Source organism: Corythoichthys intestinalis, chromosome 11 (genome assembly GCF_030265065.1).
Source record: "Corythoichthys intestinalis isolate RoL2023-P3 chromosome 11, ASM3026506v1, whole genome shotgun sequence".
Classification (NCBI taxonomy): domain Eukaryota; kingdom Metazoa; phylum Chordata; class Actinopteri; order Syngnathiformes; family Syngnathidae; genus Corythoichthys; species Corythoichthys intestinalis.
In genome coordinates this window covers 28,748,490-28,771,818 of record NC_080405.1, presented here as the reverse complement: position 1 = coordinate 28,771,818, position 23,329 = coordinate 28,748,490, and the positions used below count along the sequence as shown (strand labels likewise).

Sequence of the window (23,329 nt, the reverse complement as noted above, 5' to 3'; positions counted from 1 at the left end):
GAAGGGTAAAAGTAACTGTAAAGCAAGGGTGTCCAAACATTTTGCAAAAGGGGCCAGATATGGTGTGGTAGAAATGTGGGGGGCCGACCTTGGCTGACGTCCTTTACGTAGAACAATATATTTAAGTAAATTTTAGCAAGCCATTCTGTGTGTCACATTTGCTTTATTTTTTTAAAGAATAATTTCAACAATCTCGCAACTAGCCTTTGTGGCGTTCTCTTTCGACTCTCGGGCTCTTGTGAAATACTGCTGCTGTGAAATTAAACTAGCTTCAAGTTGCCTCATTTTCTCGCTGCGTATCTACCCTGTAATCTTGTCGTACATGTCAGCGTTTCTTGTTTGGTAATATTGGCTCACATTGAACTCTTTAAAAACAGCGACTGTCTTTTCGCAAATGAGGAAGACGCAGCTGCATATTTTACTGAAGAAATAGTCTAATTTTCACCTATCCTTGAAGCATCGGCCGTCGCATTCAACTTTTTTTTTTTTTTTTTTGTTAATTGTCGCCATTTTAGAAAATTGGAAGTAAACGGTCACATGGGGTAATGTTGCTTAGAGTGCTGCTGCCTTTTAATGGGTAAATGAGGAGCAGCATTTAGTGTTTAAGCTACTTCATATGCTGGTAGCAGTACTGCTGACCAATTTCTTAAGTCTGTGTGCGGGCCAGACGTTATTGATTTTATGACAAAGGCTGGGGGCCGGATGAAATTTGACCACGGGCCGCATTTGGCCCCTGAGCCGGACTTTGGACATGTCTGCTGTAAAGAAAGACGAGCTATGATCAAATACAGACCTTTGAGGAACTCTATTGTTGAAACAAATGCTATTCTGAAACTAAGGCCTGCCACAAATGATTGTTCTGTTAGTTGATTACTCTCCAATTATTTTTGCAATGTGTCAACTAATAGGCCTATATTTCAATCCTGTTATTACTGTTATGTTACCAAAGACTTTATACAGTATTTTAGCTTGAAGGAAATGTGCTTTGGAACCAAAAACTGTACTGAAAAAAGTGGAGTAAGGATACCAACGTTTCCCCCAGTGCTTTATAAGCCTAGTGGGATGCCAAATTTGAAAACAATACAACCATGAATAAATCATTATATTAATTAGGATACGGTCCTTTTTTCCCCCATTTTGTTTCCGTTTTAAAATACTTTTACAATCAATATAGTTTTTATTTAAAAAAGAATATTCAATGTTTTCCCTATTAATTATTTTTTTATTATTTGTTCACGTTAATAGTAGTAATAATAAAGGGATAAGAGAATACTATTTTCCGGCTCATTCACTGCCATGACAGCGAAAAACAGCGAAAAACAAATCCTTTCTTTTACGGCGATTGCTGGCATTGAATGATCATGTTTCACTGCCATTGATGGCGGTAGACATCAATTCCATTTTTAACTAGGAGTGGCGGGCAGCGATCGAACGATTGAGTTCATTTTTAAAGCAAATCTAGATCATCTGTTGCCATCAGCGACAGTTAATTGGCTATCAAAATAGTTACTCAAATAAAATTTATAAGCAGTTAGCAACTGATGGGTCAATTAATTCTGACAGCCCTACCTGAAACACTGCAATTAATTCTTCAGTGAACCATTGTTTATTTAAAAAATAAAATAAAAAAACATTGCTAGTTTCTTATACTATTTCTTAGCATATTCAAATATAAATGTATTTTTCCACTGTTTTCCATATGAAAATCCAGCATGACGATAATCATCAGGTTATTACAAGTGGGATGTGAAATGAGACATGAAAACGTAAGATTGTAATCTTAAATATAATCACCTCGTGAACTCGCTCAGGTACAATTAATTATGGCAATTACACGCGCTCGTCTAAGAAGGCCAAAGGTCCGCAGACAACAATTTCAATTATCAGACTATGATGAGCCTCATTAGGTAGTGTGACAGAGACAAAATGGTGATGAAGACTTTCCAGAAAGAAGCGTCATTAGACAAGTTTATTTATAGTTATTTTTTTACTTTAGATCCGAGTTTACTGTTCCAAATGCCACAGTGACAAACCATACCAAACTTGATGGAAATGTAACTTCATTTAACCTCTTGCATGGAAAAAACAGAGCATGCTCCAGGAGCCCGCCTTATCCCAGGAGAGGCTCCACTTCTTTAAAGCTCACCGTCTGTGGCATCAGCACACACACTCACACACACACATGCATGTATTTATGATGCAGCTCTGCCTGAGCAGCAGAGGAAGCCCTGAGGGAAATCAACCTCTTAATGCACCTCAGATGCCGACTTAATGAGAATTTAGCACATCGACGATTTTCATCGCTTAGCGAGTCGCTCCTTTATGAGGATGTCTTCTCTTTGATCACATTCTGGAATTCTCCAAAATGCGGTTTGAGGAGGGTGACGCAACTGTGCTGACACACACGCATATACACCGTTGCATATACATATTGAACTTTGAACATGGACTGTAATGTCATGGTGTTGTTCAGTAGCAGGAAGCAGATTAGGCTAAAGTTGTTTTTCTGGATTGACTGGATAAGAGATATCTGTAGTTTCTACCTCTTGTCAAAAAAGTGTGTTGTAACTCTCAAGATCCGGCTTAGCCTTGTCTCGGTTTCAGACTGACCAGCGGGTAAGCTGGGGATTTTCTGAACTTCCAACTTTTCAATATGATTTTATAGGGGAAGTCCAGATTTTTTGACATTAGGCTTAATTTTCGAGTTAGTGGCTGTTTTAATTAGGCAGTGAAGTTAGTTAAGCTAGTGCGAGTCAATGGTGCATGCTAGCATGCCATTAAAAAACAACATATGCACGCATGAGAATCACCGATGACTCATACAATCAATAGTTTTGGCTATGTTTTCAGGATAAAGTTATTAAAACTTACCATTGCATGTCAATAATTGTGATATATACAGCAATATTTGTCATCCAGCAGCTCTGTAGGGAACAGGCTGTCTATTCAAGCAAGGCGAAGTGATATCACCTCGTTTTTTTCACCGCTGATTTTTTGGGATGGGAACAAAAGGGACTCCCTATCCCGCATACCAATAACATTGACGCACTGTACTGTTTATTTGATTATGTTAGCTCTGTTAATATAGTTTTTTATTATCATGCTATCAAGTACTCATGCTAGCTTAACCACTCCGGAGCCCTGCAAATAACAAAAAACAACAAACTGCACAGAATTTCTTAAAACCAACTCCACCGACTAATTAACCCCCCTCCCTGCTAACTTGAATATTAACCCTAAAGTCAAAACTTCTTTTTAAGGAAAATTACTTGGTAAAAAAAAAATATATATATACAGTGGTACTTCGACATACGATCGCTTCGACACACGATGTTTTCGACAGCCGACGTAAAATTTGACTCGCCATTTGTTTCTACATCCGACGACATGCTCTAAATACGACGATCTATGACAGCACCAGCAGTTTGTTTTCCCGTAAGACGGACATACGGCAGATTTTCTTGTGAGAGAAATCAACATGGGTTCCAACTATGTTAGTGCAGGTGAGAAAAAGGGAAAACGGTGATTCTTACCATTGACATGAAGATGGATATGATGAATATGAGGAAAAATATGAGTGTGGGCTGCGCATCCGTGATATGGTTCAATAATACAGCCGTAAACGGTCTATCTTGGCGGTCCTCCTCCGTTCGCCAGTGTTTATAAGTTAGGTGGCAATTATTATTGTGGTAACATCACCAAAGAAATCGCCAGCTTCCTCAGGTTTCTCATCATTTATTCCATCAACTTGAGCAACACAACATGCCTAGTGTCCCCCGCAGCAAGAAAACAAAGTGAAAGTGAAAACACTGACTCTGTCAGGTCAGCCACACGATGTGTTCAGGTACACCACGCAAACAAATTTGACACATTAGAACATGGTTTGTTACATTATTACAGGTATCATTAAATTATTGCTATTGTTATAATATAATTCCAATTTTATTCATAATTTATTTGTTTTGCTCTTTGAAATTGATATTTGCAATGGTTACATCAGTATTTATTAAGAATTTAGTGTAGGTTTTCGGGCTGTGGAACGAATTAATGAAATTATAATATATTTTTATGGGAAAATCCAGCTCGACATACAACCATTTCAACTTACAAACAAGGTCCTGGTACGAATTAACTTCGTATGTAAAGGTACAACTGTATAATAATAATATAGTAATAATAATAATAATAGTGTAACGGTATGTATCGATAATCGTTGTATCACCATATCGTCAGATCATCGTTATCGTGAGCTTTGTATCGCAAATCGTATCGTATCGTGAGGTACCAAGAGGTTCCCACTCCTACAGAGCAATGAAAAAAAATATGAAGCGATTTTGATAATTTGGACAATGTAGTTGCCGAAACATTTGAGACCTTTGAATGAAAACTAGGGATGGCCCTGATCTGATCACATGATTGTAAACCAGGCCCAGTCATGTCATTTTCAGAGGATTGGAATCGGGTAAAAAAGATCAGGTTTTTAAGACATATTAATTTATTTAAATTGTCATGATTTCGGACTCGGGTGCAAAAATATTGAACCATTTTGATAAAATGGCATATCCAAAACTTGATATTGACTGATACTTTGCATTCTGATGCGTTTGCTTGGATTGTTGCTTAACTTATTAGCTGCCATTGACAGCACTAGACGTCCAATCCATTTTGACTAGAAGGGGTGAATATACTTTTACATTTGGCAGTTAAAGACGAGCACTTATGCAGCCCATGGATTGGACATCTATGATTGTTAATGGCGGGCAATGAGTTAACCGATATCGTTTTTTACGGAAATAATACAATATTTGCCGATTCCATTCAAGGACCTTCAATCGATTGTTGTATCATTTACACCCCTTGTCTCAGGCAAATCTAGGTCTCGGATAGTTTGATCTTGAGCACACTTCTAAATAGGCGTGTTTTATCCAGTGTTTCTTGTGTGGACGATGACACAATGTCAAAAACAACAAAGTACCTGTCTGTTCCCGGTCTATATTTGGATTCTTAACTCTGTTCTCTTTCGTCAGGCCTCAGGAAAACCTGCCATTGAGGTATCTCACTTCCTAGAATGGATGAGTTTGGAGCCTCAGTCCATGGTTTGGCTTCCTGTTCTCCACCGGGTGACTGCGGCCGAGTCCACCAAGCACCAGGCCAAATGTTATATCTGCAAACAATGTCCCATCAAGGGCTTCAGGCAAGTGGGAACATTACAGCATCCCAATGCTATTTGCTTCTGATTAATCTTTCACGAAGTGGCAAAAGCAGTTAGAAAATGGAATACGAAAGGAAACCTCAGCATCGAGCCTTCCTTCTGCACGCTCACATTGAGTTTGATTGCACTTGGCAGGTATCGCAGTTTAAAGCAGTTCAACGTGGACATCTGCCAGACATGTTTTCTAACCGGACGCACCACCAAGGGCAAGAAGCTACACTACCCCATCATGGAGTACTACACCCCAGTAAGACAAACATTTATGTGCCCTCCTTTGATTAGACTTTGATAGCTGTCATTAAATCAACATCTGCCGCTTTTTATGCAGCACGTGGGGTTTGAGCTTCTTTGAGCATTTATTATGGCAGGCAGTGATTTTGAACTGCTGAGATCCTAATGTATGCCAAGGGAAAATCATCCAATTTTATTTTTTTATTTTTTTTTTTATTTTTTTTTAAACCTGTCCTGTTCAGCTGTTTGACACAGAGAATGGAAGTCTAAGTGCCCGGATTCTGAACAGTTTTAATGTTTCACATTGAGAGTCTGACATACTCCCATTGTGATCATTCAAAATACCTTTTTATTATGACAAAGCAGCGAACAGGAAGGGGTTATGGGGGGACAGAAGAAAAGAAATACAAGAGAAGAAAGAAAAGAAACACATACACAAACAACAACAAGAAATACATTGAACATCTAAACTAGTTACTAATATGCTGGTGCTATCGTCAGCGAGATGTATTTCCGGTTTACACCATGTGGGGGCCTATTGGCCAGTGAAAGAGGAGAATGGGGGTGGGGGTGTCTATAACACTATAAGCTAAGTGATTGAAAGGGGTAGAGTGTACACAAATCAGTTCTGTGATCTAGAACCCAGTAATCGTGTGAATCTCTTATGAGTGTAAGCCCGTTGGCGACCAACCCTACGCCGCCGCATCGCCAATCCCGGCACCGGAACCCCCAACCCGAGCATGCCCTACCACATCCAGCAGCACGCAAGCCCCACCGGGCGCGCAACAGCCACGCAGACGGGCGGAGAAACCACGCGGGCGCCAACCCAGGGCCACGGCCCCCACCCAGCCAGCCCGGGGAGGGAGGGCGGGCCGGGGGGTGGGGGGGGCCATGCGCAGCCCATCCCTCCTCCCGCCGCCCAGCAAAGGAGCCACCGCCCCCCCCCTGGGACCCAGGGTGGTCCCCCGGGCCACCCGCGCGCCCATCAACCGGCCTTCAGGGATGGCAGGAGGGGACGCATCACCAACCCCATGCCTACACCCACCCCCGCCCGCCCACCCGGGCCACGAGCCACAGCCCCCCAACCGGCACGGCACGCCACGGGACCCCCAGCGGCCCACCAAGCCCCAGGCAAGGCAGGGACCCCCGCCGGTGCAGGCGACACCCCGCTGATACACCGGCGCCCAGCCAGCGACCCGCGACGGAGCGCAGGGCGGATGCCCAGCCAGAGAAGAGAGGGGAAGGCGGAGGCAGGAGAACGCCCAGGAACTGCCACGGGGCGATGCAAGATCGGAGACCCGACCCCCCAACCCACTCCCGCGGCCGGCAGCCGAGGCAGAGGGGAGGCCACACCCCGGGAGCCACGCCATATAGAAAAAGTGTGGGACCCACCTACCACCCTATTACTGTGGCTGCCAGGTTCCCGACTGGCAGCCATCACCCAGCACCGTGATGGGGGTGTGAGGGGAGGGTAGTGCAATGTATGCATTAAAATAGGGGAGCTTGGCTTGGGGCAGTGGGACCGCAGCATGGAGTTTCTGCCCAGCCGCCCGTCCCACCGCCCTTTGCCGGAGCTCTCCTGTGGAGTATGATGTGTGTGGTGCATTTAAAAAAAGGTGCAGGGATGGCGGGGCCTGTGGTGAGGAGGCAGCCGTGAGGCTCCCCCCCCCCCCAACAGGTCCCAACCACCCCACAACCTTGGTGTGTGGTGCATTAAAAACAGGGGGGAGTCGGGCTGGGACTGTAAAGCCCCGTCCCAACTCTCCCCGGAGAAATGTATGAGCATGTAAGTGCCAGGGTGAAAAATATTTACAGTGCCGAAGTGAGAAGTGCGTGAGTTAAGAGGCACTTGGTCTGAAAATTATTATTTATTTAGTGTTGCCACAGGTACTTTGAAAACGTCTCTTTGGTCAAGTTGACCTTGCATTCATTTTTTAAGATTCTTTTTCATAACTTTTGATATCTTTTTTTTCAGATGTTGCAAGACAATTTTCTTTTAAAATGACAATTTCCTTTTTAAATCTTTAGTTACTTTTTTCGGTAACTTACAAAAAAAAAAAAAAAAAAACGTAGAGACCTACTACCCACATACGTTGATACATATTTTGTACATGACTCAAAATGTGATGTCCACAAATGTAGACTGCAGGTCTCAACTATAATTATATATTAATTATTGATAATATATATGCATAATACATATATGTAATGTTAATTTTCTCCTTTAACCCTTCCATCCTATCTATGCAGAAAACTTGATAAACTCATAGCCACTGAATTATTGAAACAAAATAAGGCAGGCTTATACAGGCTTACACACTTCACTTGTTCAAAAAATATATATATAATCAATGCTTTTGAAGCTAGATAACACAGAATTGATAATAACAGCCAGGTATATATGCATACTTTTTTGTCATTCTGATTGAAACCTTTCTGATTAAAGATTGCTTGTTAACAGCTGGATAGCAGTTAGTTGTGATTGTTTTCACACTAATACTAAATGAAAAATGACACATCAAGATACATGAGGTCATTTTAAGACTAAAAAAAAAAAGTCTTAAATCAGTCTCCAATCTCTCTTCTTTCACCGTCCTCCCACTGCCCTCTGCCTTCATTGCGCTCCAGACGACTTCAGGGGAGAAGATGAGGGACTTCGCCAAGACTCTGAAGAACAAGTTCAGATCAAAGCAGTACTTCACCAAGCACCCTCAGAGAGGTTACCTGCCCGTTCAATCTGTGCTGGAGGCTGACAGCTCGGAGACGTGAGTCCATCTCCACTTTTTTTTTCCCGGGCAAGTTTAGCTTTAAATGTTTTTCACTCGCCCGTCTCTCGAACTCATCTCCTTAACTAACTTATACTGTATAATGGCAGCCATACTATACACTTAGAGATTAAGATTTTTTTCTTCCAATAAAATATACTCGCCTTTCTCTTTAAGAAATATGAACTCATTATTGTAAGTGCAAGCAAGCACATTGAGTCAGGACCTTACATGCCTGATTTTTGCCAAAGTGACTTGAAACGTTAAACTTGACACTGATGAAGGCAGTCAACCTTAGCACCAATTGTAGGGTTAAATCAGGGACGAGTGCCACCAATCACGGCGGAACCAATCTGAAACAAGCACCAGCACACATTTTCAAACTAAAGCACTGTCGTACTCCATCTTAACAACCTAGTTTGGGCCCTAGCACGATGTACACACAAATGCAGCCTGATTCTCATGCACCAACTGGTTGGACTCGCACGGCTGGCTGAAAGGGAGCGCTCGGCATCACCATAATGTTATCCTGCTCACACACGACGTTCACGTGAGCTCGTTTCAGCTCAAGGGGGGAAACCAGAGCAATGAGACTAAAATCCATGAAGTCATCAGGAAGCAAAGCTGCAGGCTGTCCGTGTGCCCACTTTAGCGTGTTTATGGGCCTCGCACGCTGGCAGCTTGTGAACGAGATAATATACAGTCATTTTTGTTGACCTCGTATGACTTCACTTTTTGTTTATTTAAAGCCTACTTTAAATAAACAGATGAGTTTCAGGAAAATGCTATTTAATAGCCTTACCGTTGCTGTATTGCTGTTCCTAGTAGAGCATAAGCAAACTTATTTTAGGTAGTAATTAAATGTTATTTAAAATTTTTTTTTTTTTTTTTAAAGTTTTTCTTTAAATGAATTGTAATGGCCTATTTTACATCGAGCCGCTCCACAGACGCGCTGCTCGTGAAACGCGTCCTATGGAAATTGACGCCGAGCGTCACTGGTGCGTTATCGCGGCGGGATCGTTGACGCAACGTTGACGTTTCTAGTGTGTTTGAGACTTAAGGCCAACGACGTCATGCATCAAGAGAGACAATAGCTAATTAATATGCTCACTCGCCACCCTGTGGTCTGGGGTGTGAATTGGAACCTGTCAAAATGACAGATGGACTTCAGTTTTTTCCGTCACCGTTTTAAAAAATCGGTCAACGACGGAAAATATTCGGTTAACGCGACCCCTGTTCCTACGTCACACTATAGACCAACAATTTTTTTAGTCAACATGGATCCATTCGCAGGGGGTTTAGATCTAATTATTAGACAGGTGCTTTTTGCTTCCATGTATTTACAAACTCTAGTATTGCTCCATATTGAGGAACACAATGTGAAGGACAAGTTTATGGACAATTATTTTTCACTCATTGTTATGAATATACTTAAAAGCTAATAAAAATGAGTCTCAATTTAGATTGCTGGACCAAATGAAGACCACATAATTCTAAGGCACATACTGCATTCCAAAAACACTACTTTTTAAAGTACTCCTATTAACGATTTAGCGATTGTCAATTTCTCGCTCTATTTGGGGGCGCTCCGGTGTCAAAATTTCCATGTTGACTGTCAATGACCCCCAAAAACAAGTCTTCCAATTTTAGTTAAAATCCAACATACAGTTTGGGAGCAATCGGAATATATTGGTTTTTGGAATTTTGTCGATTTTCTGCCCTATTGAAAGCTCTGCAAATTCTGAGAAACAGTATTGATGTCACTCTCTCTGAGTGTGACAAATTTGGTTAAAATCGTACCATTTCTTCTGCAACCCGATTTTTTCGATTATTGATTTTATCGCTGTACTTCAATACAAAACCTAACTAAGAACACAGACACTTATAGTGCAAGTGCGTGAATTTTCAAGAAAATCCGTCGAGCCATTTCGAAGTCCACACACACACAAACACGCACACGCCCACACACACACAAAGTTCCATTTATATTTAAGTTTAAAGATTCATCCAATGGTGGACTGATGGACCTTAAGACATACTGTATATGTTTTTTTCCCAATTTCCAATAAACCCAATTGAAAATCTGTGGCATGACCTCAAGTAAGCTTTTCACTCTTGATTCCCCAATGTTTGCAAACATAAAGCCAATTAAATGTCACTATTCTAGTTCATTTATAAATATTAGTATTAGAACAAAAACACAATAGACTTACATTGGTGATGTCGTAAACCGAGTAGCGCCTGTAAATTTTTACCTTTAGGGGTGTACTACCCACTACTGTGTTTCGACTCACCAGTTGAAAATTACAACACAAACCCATAAAAAAAATGTGAAAATCTCAACTGAAAAAACTACTTTATCAGCATCCGCAACAAAATTTAATAGGCTGCACCTGTCATCAAAGAAATGTGGCGTAATCTTTATGGCAACAAACAAACGGCGAGGAAAACAACCTCCTGCCAGAGTTCATAAAGAAAAGTTGATAAATACAGTATTAACCTCCGTGCCTGTTGATTCTAGTTGATCCAGGCAATATGTGTAGATAAATTTTTCACTGTGCAGTCCTGTATGTATATGTGATGATCCATTTTCACTGTTATTGTTGTTCCAGGCCGTGCTCGTCCCCTAAGCTGCCCCATGCAGACACGCACAGCAGGATTGAGCATTATGCCAGCAGGTACGTCTCTGGCTGTATCGCTGATGTACAATCTGGCAAAATTCACTACACGCTCACTGCCAGTTCTTTTATTGCAGACTTCCACATGTTTGCTTCTTTTGCCTTTTTCCCTGCAACACTTTGATTGAGATATTGATCCAGATTGATCCTGTTTGCCTCTGCAATTTGCGACCAGGAACACTGTCTCATTTGTTGCCATTGACAGCAATAGAATTCATGGAATTCAAATTTTAACCAAAGATGAAAGTTGTTTTAACGAGTGAATTTAAAAAATGCTACATATATATACATATTTCTGGAGTAATATGACTTTTTTATTTTTATTTTTTCTAATTCATATTTTTTAGAGAAATAATGTGTATTTTTATGTTAAATAAAATAATTATAGTAATCTGAACAAAAACATAGTTTTCTATTGATGGCAATAGATGTCCATTCCATTTAAACTTAAGTGCAGAGAAGCTCTGACTGTAACATAATACTGTAGAAAAAGAGAGTAATGAGTGCTGCCACTCCCCCAAGTCCAAATGGAATCTATGTCTTCCAACGTCAATGGCAGCCAATGAGTTAGACTGTGTTCCTGGTTAAGTAAAAGCCGGTATAAACTTTTTTGGAGCACTCATCTTCAGCCTCCAGCAGCTTCCAAACAGCTTGTCGTTATTAGCGCATGTACGTATGGCTTATGTGTCATATAGTGTATGTGTGCGGTTGGAGGTCACCAGGGTCCAGCGTGCCCAACGGCTCGTCACCGTCCCACCGGTAACCTGGGAGCCGTCCTTGCGGATCATTGTCTCTTTGACAGATTACAAACCGGACTGCTGCACCCCTGTAGGCTAAACACACATGCATCCATTCATGTAATGTGTGTGCGCTGTTGTGTATTCTTCCCCCGAGGATGTGCTGCTTTAGCATGCTGCCAAAACCTTCAGCTCTTAGCCACATAGTATCTATTTCTCCATCTTAGGTATTTGTGGCTCTCTTATTTTTTCGGTCAGTCCGTCATCTTATTTTAAGTCTTGAATTGATGCGAATTTTGCCTGAAATCGGAAGAAGGTCATGGTCCTTGAGCTGTTCCGCTGAAACAAGGGGCTTGAGGCAAGGTTATAAGAGTTTTTAGGTTTTTGATATAACAGTTTTGTTTATTTATTTATTTTTAGTGAGTTTTTATCTCTGATTGAGTTCGTTTTAATTAGCTTTAAAAGTGGATTCGGTAGGTTTTACTAGTTGTCTTTTTTTGTATTAGTATTGTCTTATTTAAATTTTTATTAATATTAGTATAAATTTTAGGTTGGGTTTTTTTATACATTTGTTTATTTGTAAGGAGCAGAATTTAATTTTTAATTATATAGATATGTACCTATAATATACTGTGTATATATTATAATATATAATATTTAATATACATATTAAAGTGAACATTTCTGAGGTGAGAATTTAAAGGTGCTATATGTGGTTAGTCATTTTTCTACTCGCAGCTGCTACCTCAGGCCTGAAGCGAAACTGCAGCTTGTGTATCAAGCTCGTGCATGGCGCACATGCTTGTACGGGGTGAACTGGAGTTGGGATGTGCTGGTAGCTGGTCTCTTCTTATTGTCTGTAGAATCCTTAGTGAATGGTGGAAAGATACATGTGTGCAGTGTTTTTGCTAAGCGGAGACTAGTCGGAGGCCAGGTAAAACAGCACATGGATGTGCATAGGCTCTTGTTCGCCTAGAGTGTTCAACCCAAACACTCTATTGAAGGGAAGAAAAAGCGCTTTTTGAGGCAATTAAAATGTCAGGGCTCTATGTACACTTGTGGGCATTGGTGGAGCATGCATGGAGTAGAAAAGTATTGTACATTCATTCATCTTTCGAACCGCTTATCCTCACGAGGTTAGTGGGGGTGCTGGAGCCTATCTCAGGTAACAACGGACAGGAGGCAGGGTAAACCCTAAATTGGTTGCCAGCCAGTCGTAGGGCACATAGAGACAAATAACCATTCACACACACACTCATACCTATGGACAATTTGGTGTGTTCAATCAGTGTACCATACATGTTTTGCATGGGATGAGGGAAAACAGGAGCAAATTTTACATTAACACTATAAATTGCATTCAGCACCTTTAATCTTAAATAATATTGAGTAAATGCCTTCTTTTTTCTCTCTCTCTCAATTTTATCAAATACACACAGTGCCACAGGAGGGCATCAAATCATTTGACATTGTGCTGGAAATGTCTGGTTTCTGTGCAAAACTTGATTTTCACTCTTTTACTGTTTCGAGAAGCCCTTCAAAGACCAGCATGCAGTGAAATAGTGACAGTTCTAATGACTGTTTCAAGCTTCCCCTTGAACACTGTTAAGACTTTCCCATTAAAAAATGTATACTATGGATTGTAAATACATATTATGAATTGTTTATATATATTATATATAGTTATTAATAATATAATAATAACAACTGTGCATATGTTTTAGGGCATTCCGGGTGAAACAATGACATTTAGTGCTGGCAAAATTGACATGAACAATGTGCAAGAGTTAAAACTTGTCTCTCCTACTTAAAACTTCAACAGACGACAGTGAATCATTGGAAATCCTAAAAAAGAGACTTGATTATACCGCGAAATTACCATAAAAATCCATCTGTTTAAAATGCTTTATTAGATTTTTTTATTAACATCATCTGTCTTGCGTTTGCTCAGCATCTCGTCATATTGCATTTCAGCACTCTTGATTTAGTTCAATTTTGTTATGTTTATTTGCACAATATGGCATTATACATGCGCACTGGCTTTAAATAAAGCATCAGCAGTAGAAAGTGGATCAGGACCGAAAAAAAAAACATAAGGCTTAGCTTCTAGTGTAATATGAGCAGCATCATAATAGGATTACACAGCACTGATTGACTCCCTTCCTCACGCTCTGAGCTTTGACTTTGTCTCCACCTGTCATCTGATATGCGGGTAACCTTTCAACTACCCATCAACCAAACAGTATGTGATGAGATGAAGAAAATACTACAATCGTCACTAACCATTTTGCATTTTATGCCGAAGATTTAAGAAGGAATGCAGAACAAACTAATACAGTGAATGTGTTTCTCTAAAAAGTCAAATAAAACTAAAGAATAAATGATTTTTTTTTTTAACATCTACTAGTGACAAATTTAAAGTCGAAGGATGAAAAAGCCACTTGATTGGACATCTGTCATCGTCAACGGCACTTAAAGAGTTAAGAAACTTCACATGTCGGCTTTGTCTTCATGAAAAACTCACTTGTTGTAAAAAACATTTCGAAATGTACTTATACAGTAGATGCAACGCAAACAATTAAGTGAATAAGAAACGTTCAAAGGAAAATCTGTCTCAAAGTGTTCAAATAGCATAATTGCCCCATAAAATCTAAACATTTTTTTCATACTCTGATTAGACTTTAGCAAGTGTCACAAATTTTATAGTTGGCGAATAATTATAAAAACCAGCCCAGCCGCCGACTTTCCTCCTTGCTTCCTCCTCTTCATGTCAGAGACAAGTTTGTGTCTTTCATCATCAGCTCTTATACAGTACATCCTCTTTTTAAAGGATGAATGCAAAGAAAATCTTCTCAAAACTCAGCGGGACGTTGCGCTTTCTTCCATCTCCTTTCACTGCCAATTATATTTGTACAGAAAAGCAATGTACACACGTGCACTTTTAAAGACACCCACGCGCAAGCATCTGACAAGACTGCCTCTCTCACCACTCTGCTTGTTGACTGCCTTAGGAGGAATGGCTTTGTGGATCAAATTCATTAGGGTTGAGATTCAGAGACCAAGCATGTGCATTAAAGACCTTTTTAAAAGATGGTGTTGATGATGCTGCAGCGTGGCTCCAAAGCCACTCTCATGTTGTACTAAGAGTCTTAAGGACATCTGCTGTGATGCACTTTCTCTTGTTTTCACTCCTCAAAGCATACTTGGCTAACCAAATAACACCATAATAATACTGGATACAGTTGTATAGGAGCAATAATATAATTGTATCCTATAAAACTAAAAAGGCATTGTATTTTAGAAAGGTATATTACATTAACCTAAAACTGGGGTGTGTATGCTTTTTAACTAACATTTGGCTTTCTTAAGACTTTACAACAGAGGTGACAGTCATATTTACTGCATGAAGTCATGGACTGACATTCACGGTGATAGACGTGAAATGCAGTTGGCTAATTTGCCCCCCCAAAAAAAAGAAATATTTCTCTAATCCGGGTGTCTTTAACCCTGAGGAGGCAGTTTGTTCTTTTTCCGTTTTTTTTTTTCTTTTTTCTTTTTTCACAAAAAAGACCCTAATTTGTGAGTCATAGATAATTCTTATAATTTTTTTGCATTAATTGCATTCGTTTATTATATTTTTTTAAAAATATTTTTCTTTTGCACCCTCTAGATGGCATTACTCTGCCTTTCCTTTGTCAGTTAGATAAAACCAATTTTCGTAATGCTCACATTTGGCTCACACTGAAACTGTTCCAGCACCCCCCCCCCCCCCCCCCCCCCGATAGGCTGGGGAAGGGCAGTGGCCCTTGGGCGGCTCCCATGCGGCATTTCCACCCATCAGGACTATCGCATGTGTGATAGGATTCACGCATGACTAGGTGCAATTAGACACACTCAAGAAGAGAAACTTTGTGTCATGATTAGCGATCAGGCAGCATAGAATAGGATGCCTACATATCCACACTCACAAAGGTTTCACAAAAATACTGGGTTCTACACCTTACATGGCTGATTTGGGTACACTACACCCCTTCTAATCACTTATCCTTCTGACCCCCCCCCCCCCCCCCCTTTCTCCTTGGCCATCAGGCACCACACATGGTTTCAACCGGAAATACAACTAGCTAATGATAGCACCAACATATTCATAGTTAGTGTAGGCGTTCAATGTATTTCTTGGTGTTGTTTGTTCTTCTTCTGTCTCTCTCTCCTTTTCTTCTGTTCCCCCCATAACCCCTTCCTGTTCGCTGCTTTCTCCTGATAAGCGTGGCACGTTGAATGATCACAGTGGAAGTATGTCAAACACCCATGTGATAAATTAAAACTGTTCAGACCAATCGGACACTCAGATTTCGTTCTCTTTGTCAAGCAGCTGAACAGGGCAGATTAAAACAAAAAACAAAAAAACCTGGAACTGTTCCAGCATAAAAAGTTATTAAGGAGTGAAAAACAAAAGGCTGAGAGGCCGTATTTATAAATTTCTTTAAACCTTATGATTTTCTATTGGTAGGGTAAAATACAGCGGCTTTTTAATTTTTGGTACAGGAAATTGTAAATTACTAGTTTGAAAAGAAGAAGTTTTTAACTAAAAAATTGGTGACTGGCCAGAACAGTATGATCGATGCAACCCTAACAAATTGTGCAAGTTCTCCTACTTGAAAAGGTTAGAGAGGCCTGTAATTGTCAACATGGGTAAACCTCAACCACGAGAGACAGAATGTGGAGATAAAAAAACAGAAAATCAACATTGTTTGGTTTTTAAAGAATTTATTTCCAAATTAGAGTGTAAAATAAGTGTTTGATCACCTACAAACAAGCAAGATTTCTGGCTGTCAAAGAGGTCTAACTTCTTCTAACGAGGTCTAACGAGGCTCCACTCATTACCTGTATTAATGGCACGTGTTTTAACTCATTATTGGTATAAACGACACCTGTCCACAAGCTCAGTCAGTCACACTCCAAACTCCACTATTGCCAAGACCAAAGAGCTGTCGAAGGACACCAGAGATAAAATTGTAGACCTGCACCAGGCCGGGAAGACTGAATCTGGTAGGTAAAACACTTGGTGTAAAGAAATCAACTGTGGGAGCAATTATTAGAAAATGGAAGACATACAAGACCACTGATAATCTCCCTCGATCTGGGGCTCCATGCAAGATCTCACCCTGTGGCGTCAAAATGATAACAAGAACAGTGAGCAAAAATCCCAGAACCACAGGGGGGACCTAGTGAATGACTGACAGAGAGCTGGGACCACAGTAACAAAGGCTACTATCAGTAACACAATGCGCCACCAGGGACTCAAATCCTGCACTGCCAGACGTGTCCCCCTGCTGAGGCCAGTACACGTCCAGGCCCATTTGAGGTTTGTTAGAGGGCATTTGAATGATCCAGTAGAGGACTGGGAGAATGTGTTGAATGTGTTATGGTCAGATGAAACCAAAATAGAACTTTTTGGTAGAGACACAGGTTCTCGTGTTTGGAGGAGAAAGAATACTAAATTGCATCCGAAGAACACTGTGAAGCATGGGGGTGGAAACCTCATGCTTTTTTTTTCTGCAAAGGGACCAGGACGACTGATCTGTGTAAAGGTAAGAATGAATGGGGCCATGTATCGAGAGATTTTGAGTGAAAATCTCCTTCCATCAACAAGGGCATTGAAGATGAGACGTGGCTGGGTCTTTCAGCATGACAATGATCCCAAACACACAGCCAGGGCAACAAAGGAGTGGCTTCGTAAGAAGCATTTCAAGGTCCTGGAGTGGCCTAGCCAGTCTCCAGATCTCAACCCCATAGAAAATCCGTGGAGGGAGTTTAAAGTCCGTGTTGCCCAACGATAGCCCCAAAACATCACTGCTCTAGAGGAGATCTGCATGGAGGAATGGGCCAAAATACCAGCATCAGTGTGTGAAAAGCTTGTGAAAAGTTACAGAAAACGTTTGGCCTCTCTTATTGCCAACCAAGGATACATAACATAGTATTGAGATGAACTTTTGGTATTGACCAAATACTTATTTTCCACCATGATTTTCAAATAAATTCTTTAAAAATCAAACAATGTGATTTTCTGTTTTTTTTTTTTTTTTCCACATTCTGTCTCTCATGGTTGAGGTTTACCCATGTTGACAACTACAGGTCTCTCTAATGTTTTCAAGTGGGAGAAGTTGCACAATTATTGGTTGACTAAATACTTATATATATATATATAAACACAAATCTACCACTTTCCTTGATCAGATTATGTTTGACTTTGCAGCTTCCCACTGCATACGTCACATCATTCTAGCCAACTTTTTAATGCCTGCCCGAAGAGGTGCAGGTGTTGAGCGCCACACATAAAGCTGGACAAAAGTGACCCATAAGAAAGTAAAATGCATTTGGGGCGGTTAACAGCCACCCTGGCTCTGCTTGCTGAAGATTACGCTTCAGTTAATTGGATGTTAATGACGTTCTCCTGGGCGGTAATTAGACAAGAACCGCGCACACCAACTCTTGTGATAAAGAGTGCTTGGGAGGCCAGCCAGTTGCAATGCTGGGACAAGCTTTATCAACACATACTTATCTAAATGATACTGAAGCTGCAGTAGACAGAGGAAACACAGAGAGGCCAATGACAAAATATAGTGGGGTATAAAAATATTTTTAAACAAAAATTCTAAACACCAATTGATGAAGATGACGTAACTTGTATTTTCTGTGGGTTTTATTTTACTTTTTTTCCCACAACACAGGTCATTTGTTGTTGCCCTCCCGCTGCCGGCCCCGCCATTCTCACACCTCACCATACATTTTCTCCACGGGGGAGCTAAGACGAGGGGCGGTAAAATGTGCTGCTGGGAAAAAGTTCCACGTAGCGGTCTTACTGCCCTCTCAGCCAGGCTCTCCTATTGTAATGCATACACTGTACTGCCCTCTTCACACAATCCCACTACAGTAATTGGGCGCTTGGTGGGTCCCACACTTTTCTATATGGCGTGGCTTCCGGTGCAGGGCCTCCTCTTCATCTGGGCTGTTGGTTGTGGGGGTGGAGGTATCAGCCTCTCGGCATTCTCCTGCTTCCATCTTCCTCTCTATTCTCCTCCCGGGCATCCTACTTGGGCCCCGGCACGGATTGCTGGTTGGATGTCGGCAGGGTGTCGCCCCCTCCTGGTGGGGATCCTTTCCTGCCCCGGGCTTGTGGCCCATGGGGGTCCCACGGTGTGCCTTGTCAGTGGGGGGGTTGCGGCAGTGGTTCCTCCCCTTGTCCCTTCCCTGAGGGCTGTTTAATGGTCATAATTACCTCACGATAGCACCACTATAGTCATAAACAGCATAGGTGTGTAATAATTAGGGCTGTCAAACGATTAAAATTTTTAATCGAGTTAATCACAGCTTAAATATTAATTAATCGTAATTAATCGCAATTCAAACCATCTATAAAATATGCCATATTTTTCTGTAAATTATTGTTGGAATTGAAAGATAAGACACAAGACGGATATATACATTCAACATACTGTACATAAGTACTGTATTTGTTTATTATAACAATAAATCAACAAGCTGGCATTAACATTAATATTCTGTTAAAGCGATCCATGGATGGAAAGACTTGTTCTTAAAAGAAATGTTAGTACAAGGTATAAAAATTTTATATTAAAACTAGGGCTGTCAAAATTATCACGTTAACGGGCGGTAATTAATTTTTTTAATTAGCCACATTAAAATATTTGACGCAATTAACGCACATGCCCCGCTCAGTCAGATTTAAATGACAGTACAGTCAAATGCCCACTTGTTAATTGTGTTTTATAGAGTTTTGCCGCCCTCTGCTGGCGCCTGGGTGTGACTGATTTTATAGGCTTCAGCACCCATTAGCATTGTGTAAGTAATTATCATTCCATCTTTCCATTCCAACAATAATTTACAGAAATACTGTGTATATGGCATATTTTATAGATGGTTTGAATTGCGATTAATTGTGATTACTTACAATTAATTAATTTTTAAGCTGTGATTAACTCGATTAGAAATTTTAATCGTTTGACAGCCCTAATTAAAACCGCTCTTAATGTTTTTGTTTTAATAAAATTTGTAAAACTTTCAATCAAAAAATAAACTAGTAGCTCGCCATTGTTGATGTCAATAATTACACAATTCTCATGGTGCTTAAACTCATAAAATCAGTCGCACCCAAGCGCCAGCAGAGGGCGACAAAACTCCAAAAAACACAAGTAACAAGTGCACATGACACTGTGCTGTCATTTTAATCTGTTTAAGCGGGGCTTGTGCGTTAATTGCGGCAAATATTTTAACGTGGTTCATTTAAAAAATTAATTACCGCCCGTTAACGCGATCATTTTGACAGCCCTAGTAATAATGTATTTCTTGTTGTTGTTTGTTCTTCTCTCCTGTTTGCTTCCTTCCTTTCTATCCCCCCAAAGCCCCTCCTGTTCGCTGCTTTCTCCTAATAAATAAAACACAATGAACAACCACATTGAGTATGTCAAACTCCCATGTGATACATTAAAACTGTTTGGACTATAAGGACACTCAGACTTCTTCGTGTCTAAGCAGTTTAACTGGAAATGTTAAAAAAACAAAGAAAAGTTGTACTGATTGGAGATCACTGTATTATAATATTGTTGTTTTATTTATATAACTGCTTAGACTTGTGAGCATACTGTATACTGCACTGCACAGCAGTGTATACACACTTTGTTCCTTTACAACAATATATACCGTATTGACCCGAATATAAGACAACCCTGATTATAAGACGACCCCCTCTTTTTCAAGACTCAAGTATGAAAAAAGACTTTTTGAACACCAAATTAATTTTCATACAGAAAATAATTACAGTACATCTGAAACAAATGATTATAGTTATAACAATATATTTGAGAGAAAAAGCATGTTATTTTACCTCATTCAAATCTTAATATCTGAACATTTAAATATGTAAATTAAAGTGCAATCACATTCGTAAAAGAATGGCTTCTGGTTTTTGAAATGTAAATAAACCAATCTATTGTGATAAAACAACAAAATTGCAATAACTGCATTAACCATCAAAGTGAAGTCTAAGTGTATCTGTAGTCTTGAAACAAATCTGAATAAGGAAAAACAATGCAATAAAATAATGCAAACTGGTTAAACTAAAAAGAGTAGCTGAGATCTACCATGACAGAACATCGCTTCAATGATATCTGGCGCCATCTAGCGTCGTGAATGGGGACAGTAGCTGAGATCTGTCATGACAGAACAGCGCTTCAATGATATCTGGCGCCATCTAGCGTCGTGAATGGGTATAATGTCTAGACCGCAAATATAAGACGATCCCCTCTTGTTCAGTCTTATTTCACTGCAAAAAACACCGTCTTATATTCGGGCCAATACGGTATATAAAACAAAAATATTATAATACACTGATCTCCAATGGAACACTTAAAGGAACACTTGGTTCATTTAATTTTTGTAAACAGTATATCTACAGCAGGAAAATTTCAGATTAACAAAATTCATATTTTTGAGTTTATGCGATGTTTCAAACTGACTGTTAATTTCAGCCTCAAGTTGTTGTATTTTTACTTATAATCAAGGTCGGTTTGGTTAGTAAGGCTAATTTGTAATGGTCTTCATACAGCAATTATGAGCTTGCTTGTTGATGTCAACTCTACGACACAAGCCGTCGCTGTCCGTGGTTCTGAAGCAGACAGCAGCCTCGGCGTGTTTTATTGCCTCACTGCTGGTAGGCGGCGTTCACTATTTTAAAGGAATTTGATCTCCCTTTCTCGCTTGACGTTTTTATTGATCCTGCTCTCAGGCAGGCGTTGTTTATTTTTTTTTATTTTTTTCTGTTGCCGCCGCTCTGCAGTCCTGTCACTTACAAGTTTACGGGCAGCTTTTTGTTTACTTGCAGTTGGGGATAGTCAAAGTTAGCCACAGTGCTTTACAAATTTTATCTGTAACAGATTTGACTCTGTGTGGGTTTTCTTTTTTGGTCCTGTTTTGCTCGAAAATAAATGTCTCTTCTCATCTTTTGAAGTTGATCCCTTTTATATTGGATGTGACTCTTTCTCTCTTCTTTTGTGTGTCTCTTTCTACACTTGGGTGGGTAAATCTGCGATTAGATTGGCGGAGATGGAGAACCAGAATTGTTCCTTCTTCACGGACAGCCTTTCTCCTGATGAAAGTCTGTGAGTATGTCGCCGTTCTCAAAATACAAACACCGCCATTTGAGCATTTTTTCCACATCTCTTGTGTACATGTACTAGTACTAGTACACCTTGTCCTAATTAGTTAGACAATTAAATGAGAGTTGTTAATTATTTCCCAGTAGCACGACTACTCTTAGTAGCTTCAAAACGAAATAAAAATGGTTGAAATCCGTACAGTATCAAGAGAAAAGCAGGGTTTCTAAAACTGAACCTTGTGGAACTCTAAAGACAGGAGTAAATCTACCAGATATATGATAGAACATTAATTACAAAAACATTTTAGTGGACAGTAGATGTAAAATTTTTCATATCATTAATACTTTTTATTAACTAAAATATAGCAAGTTAGAACTACCACAACTGAAGACGCAGCGTCTTTGAGGCGCCATTCAAATAAAAACCTGTAAAGTGCTGCCATCAGGATCCCTTTCAAGTGCGGACTTGAAACTCTCTTCCAGTTTTTATTTGGTGCCGATGGACCACAGAAAAAGAGAGATATGTTTTAATTTCAATGTTAAAAAAAAAAATGCTTGCACGACTGGGTGGTGGTAGGCGCATTTCTCTTCTGCAAAAATGGGCAAAAGTTCTTGTATCTGTTGAAAATGCTTTATTTGGTGACTTTAACTTACATGGCTGTCGTGCATAACAAATAAATCACGTGATCACGCGAGTTAGATCAGTAAGTTAAAAGCAGAAAAACTGCATGACGAGAGGAGACAAGGCGGCGCAGAGGATTTGCGAGATCAGCAGAACACAAACAAAATGAGGCGAACGTTGACACACACTTTGTTTTGCACCCATATACATTGAATATACACCCCAAATTTCATAATGATGAGGAAAACCTCGGTCATATTTCATTAGGAGTGGGAACCTCTTGGTACCTCACGATACGATACGATTTGCGATACAAAGCTTACGATAACGATGATCTCACGATATGGCGATGCAACGATTATCGATACATTGGTCAGGAAATCAACCTAAGATATACTACAAAACGACTAATAAACAGAAAAACAAGCTCCTGTCGTGAATTGGAATGAGTTTACCACTAGTAGACATCCAATCCATTTGAACACTTCAAACGGATTGAACATCTATGGCCATCAGTGGCAGCAAATGCTAGGCAACGAGATAATTTTGGGGCAATCCAGATCATTACCTTATTGATTTTCAGTCACTTCCTGAAGTTCCTGTTGATTTTGGGGCATTTAATGAGCCACTTCCTGTTGATTTTGGGTTACAGAACAGGAAGTGGCCCGGGAATCTCCCAAATGAATAGGCAGTGACTCAAATTCAAAAGGGCGCGACCTGTAAATGCACTAAAATGAACAGAAATTGACCTCTAAATGGCCTGAAAATCAGAAAGAGTGACTGTGAATGCTCTGGTTTCGAATTAATGAACGTTTGTTCGACCCTCCCAGTCTAAATGGATTGGGCGTCGAGCGCCATCAATGGCAGCCATATAGTTAACTAAGACACGATTATAGTGGAAGATTTTGAT

At 40.2% G+C, this 23,329-nt stretch overlaps 1 protein-coding gene across 4 annotated transcripts in view; it reads left to right on the top strand.

Moving 5' to 3' along the window:
• The window catches only part of drp2 (dystrophin related protein 2), a 271,520-nt gene that overhangs the window by 226,379 nt on the left and 21,812 nt on the right, over positions 1–23,329 (top strand). For all 4 annotated transcript variants that reach the window (XM_057851078.1, XM_057851075.1, XM_057851076.1 and 1 more), the window contains 5 exons: positions 5,028–5,194; positions 5,348–5,459; positions 8,072–8,208; positions 10,821–10,886; positions 21,736–21,801. In XM_057851078.1, coding sequence (XP_057707061.1) covers positions 5,028–5,194; positions 5,348–5,459; positions 8,072–8,208; positions 10,821–10,886; positions 21,736–21,801 — 548 coding nt within the window. The remainder of the gene's footprint in view (positions 1–5,027; positions 5,195–5,347; positions 5,460–8,071; positions 8,209–10,820; positions 10,887–21,735; positions 21,802–23,329) is intronic.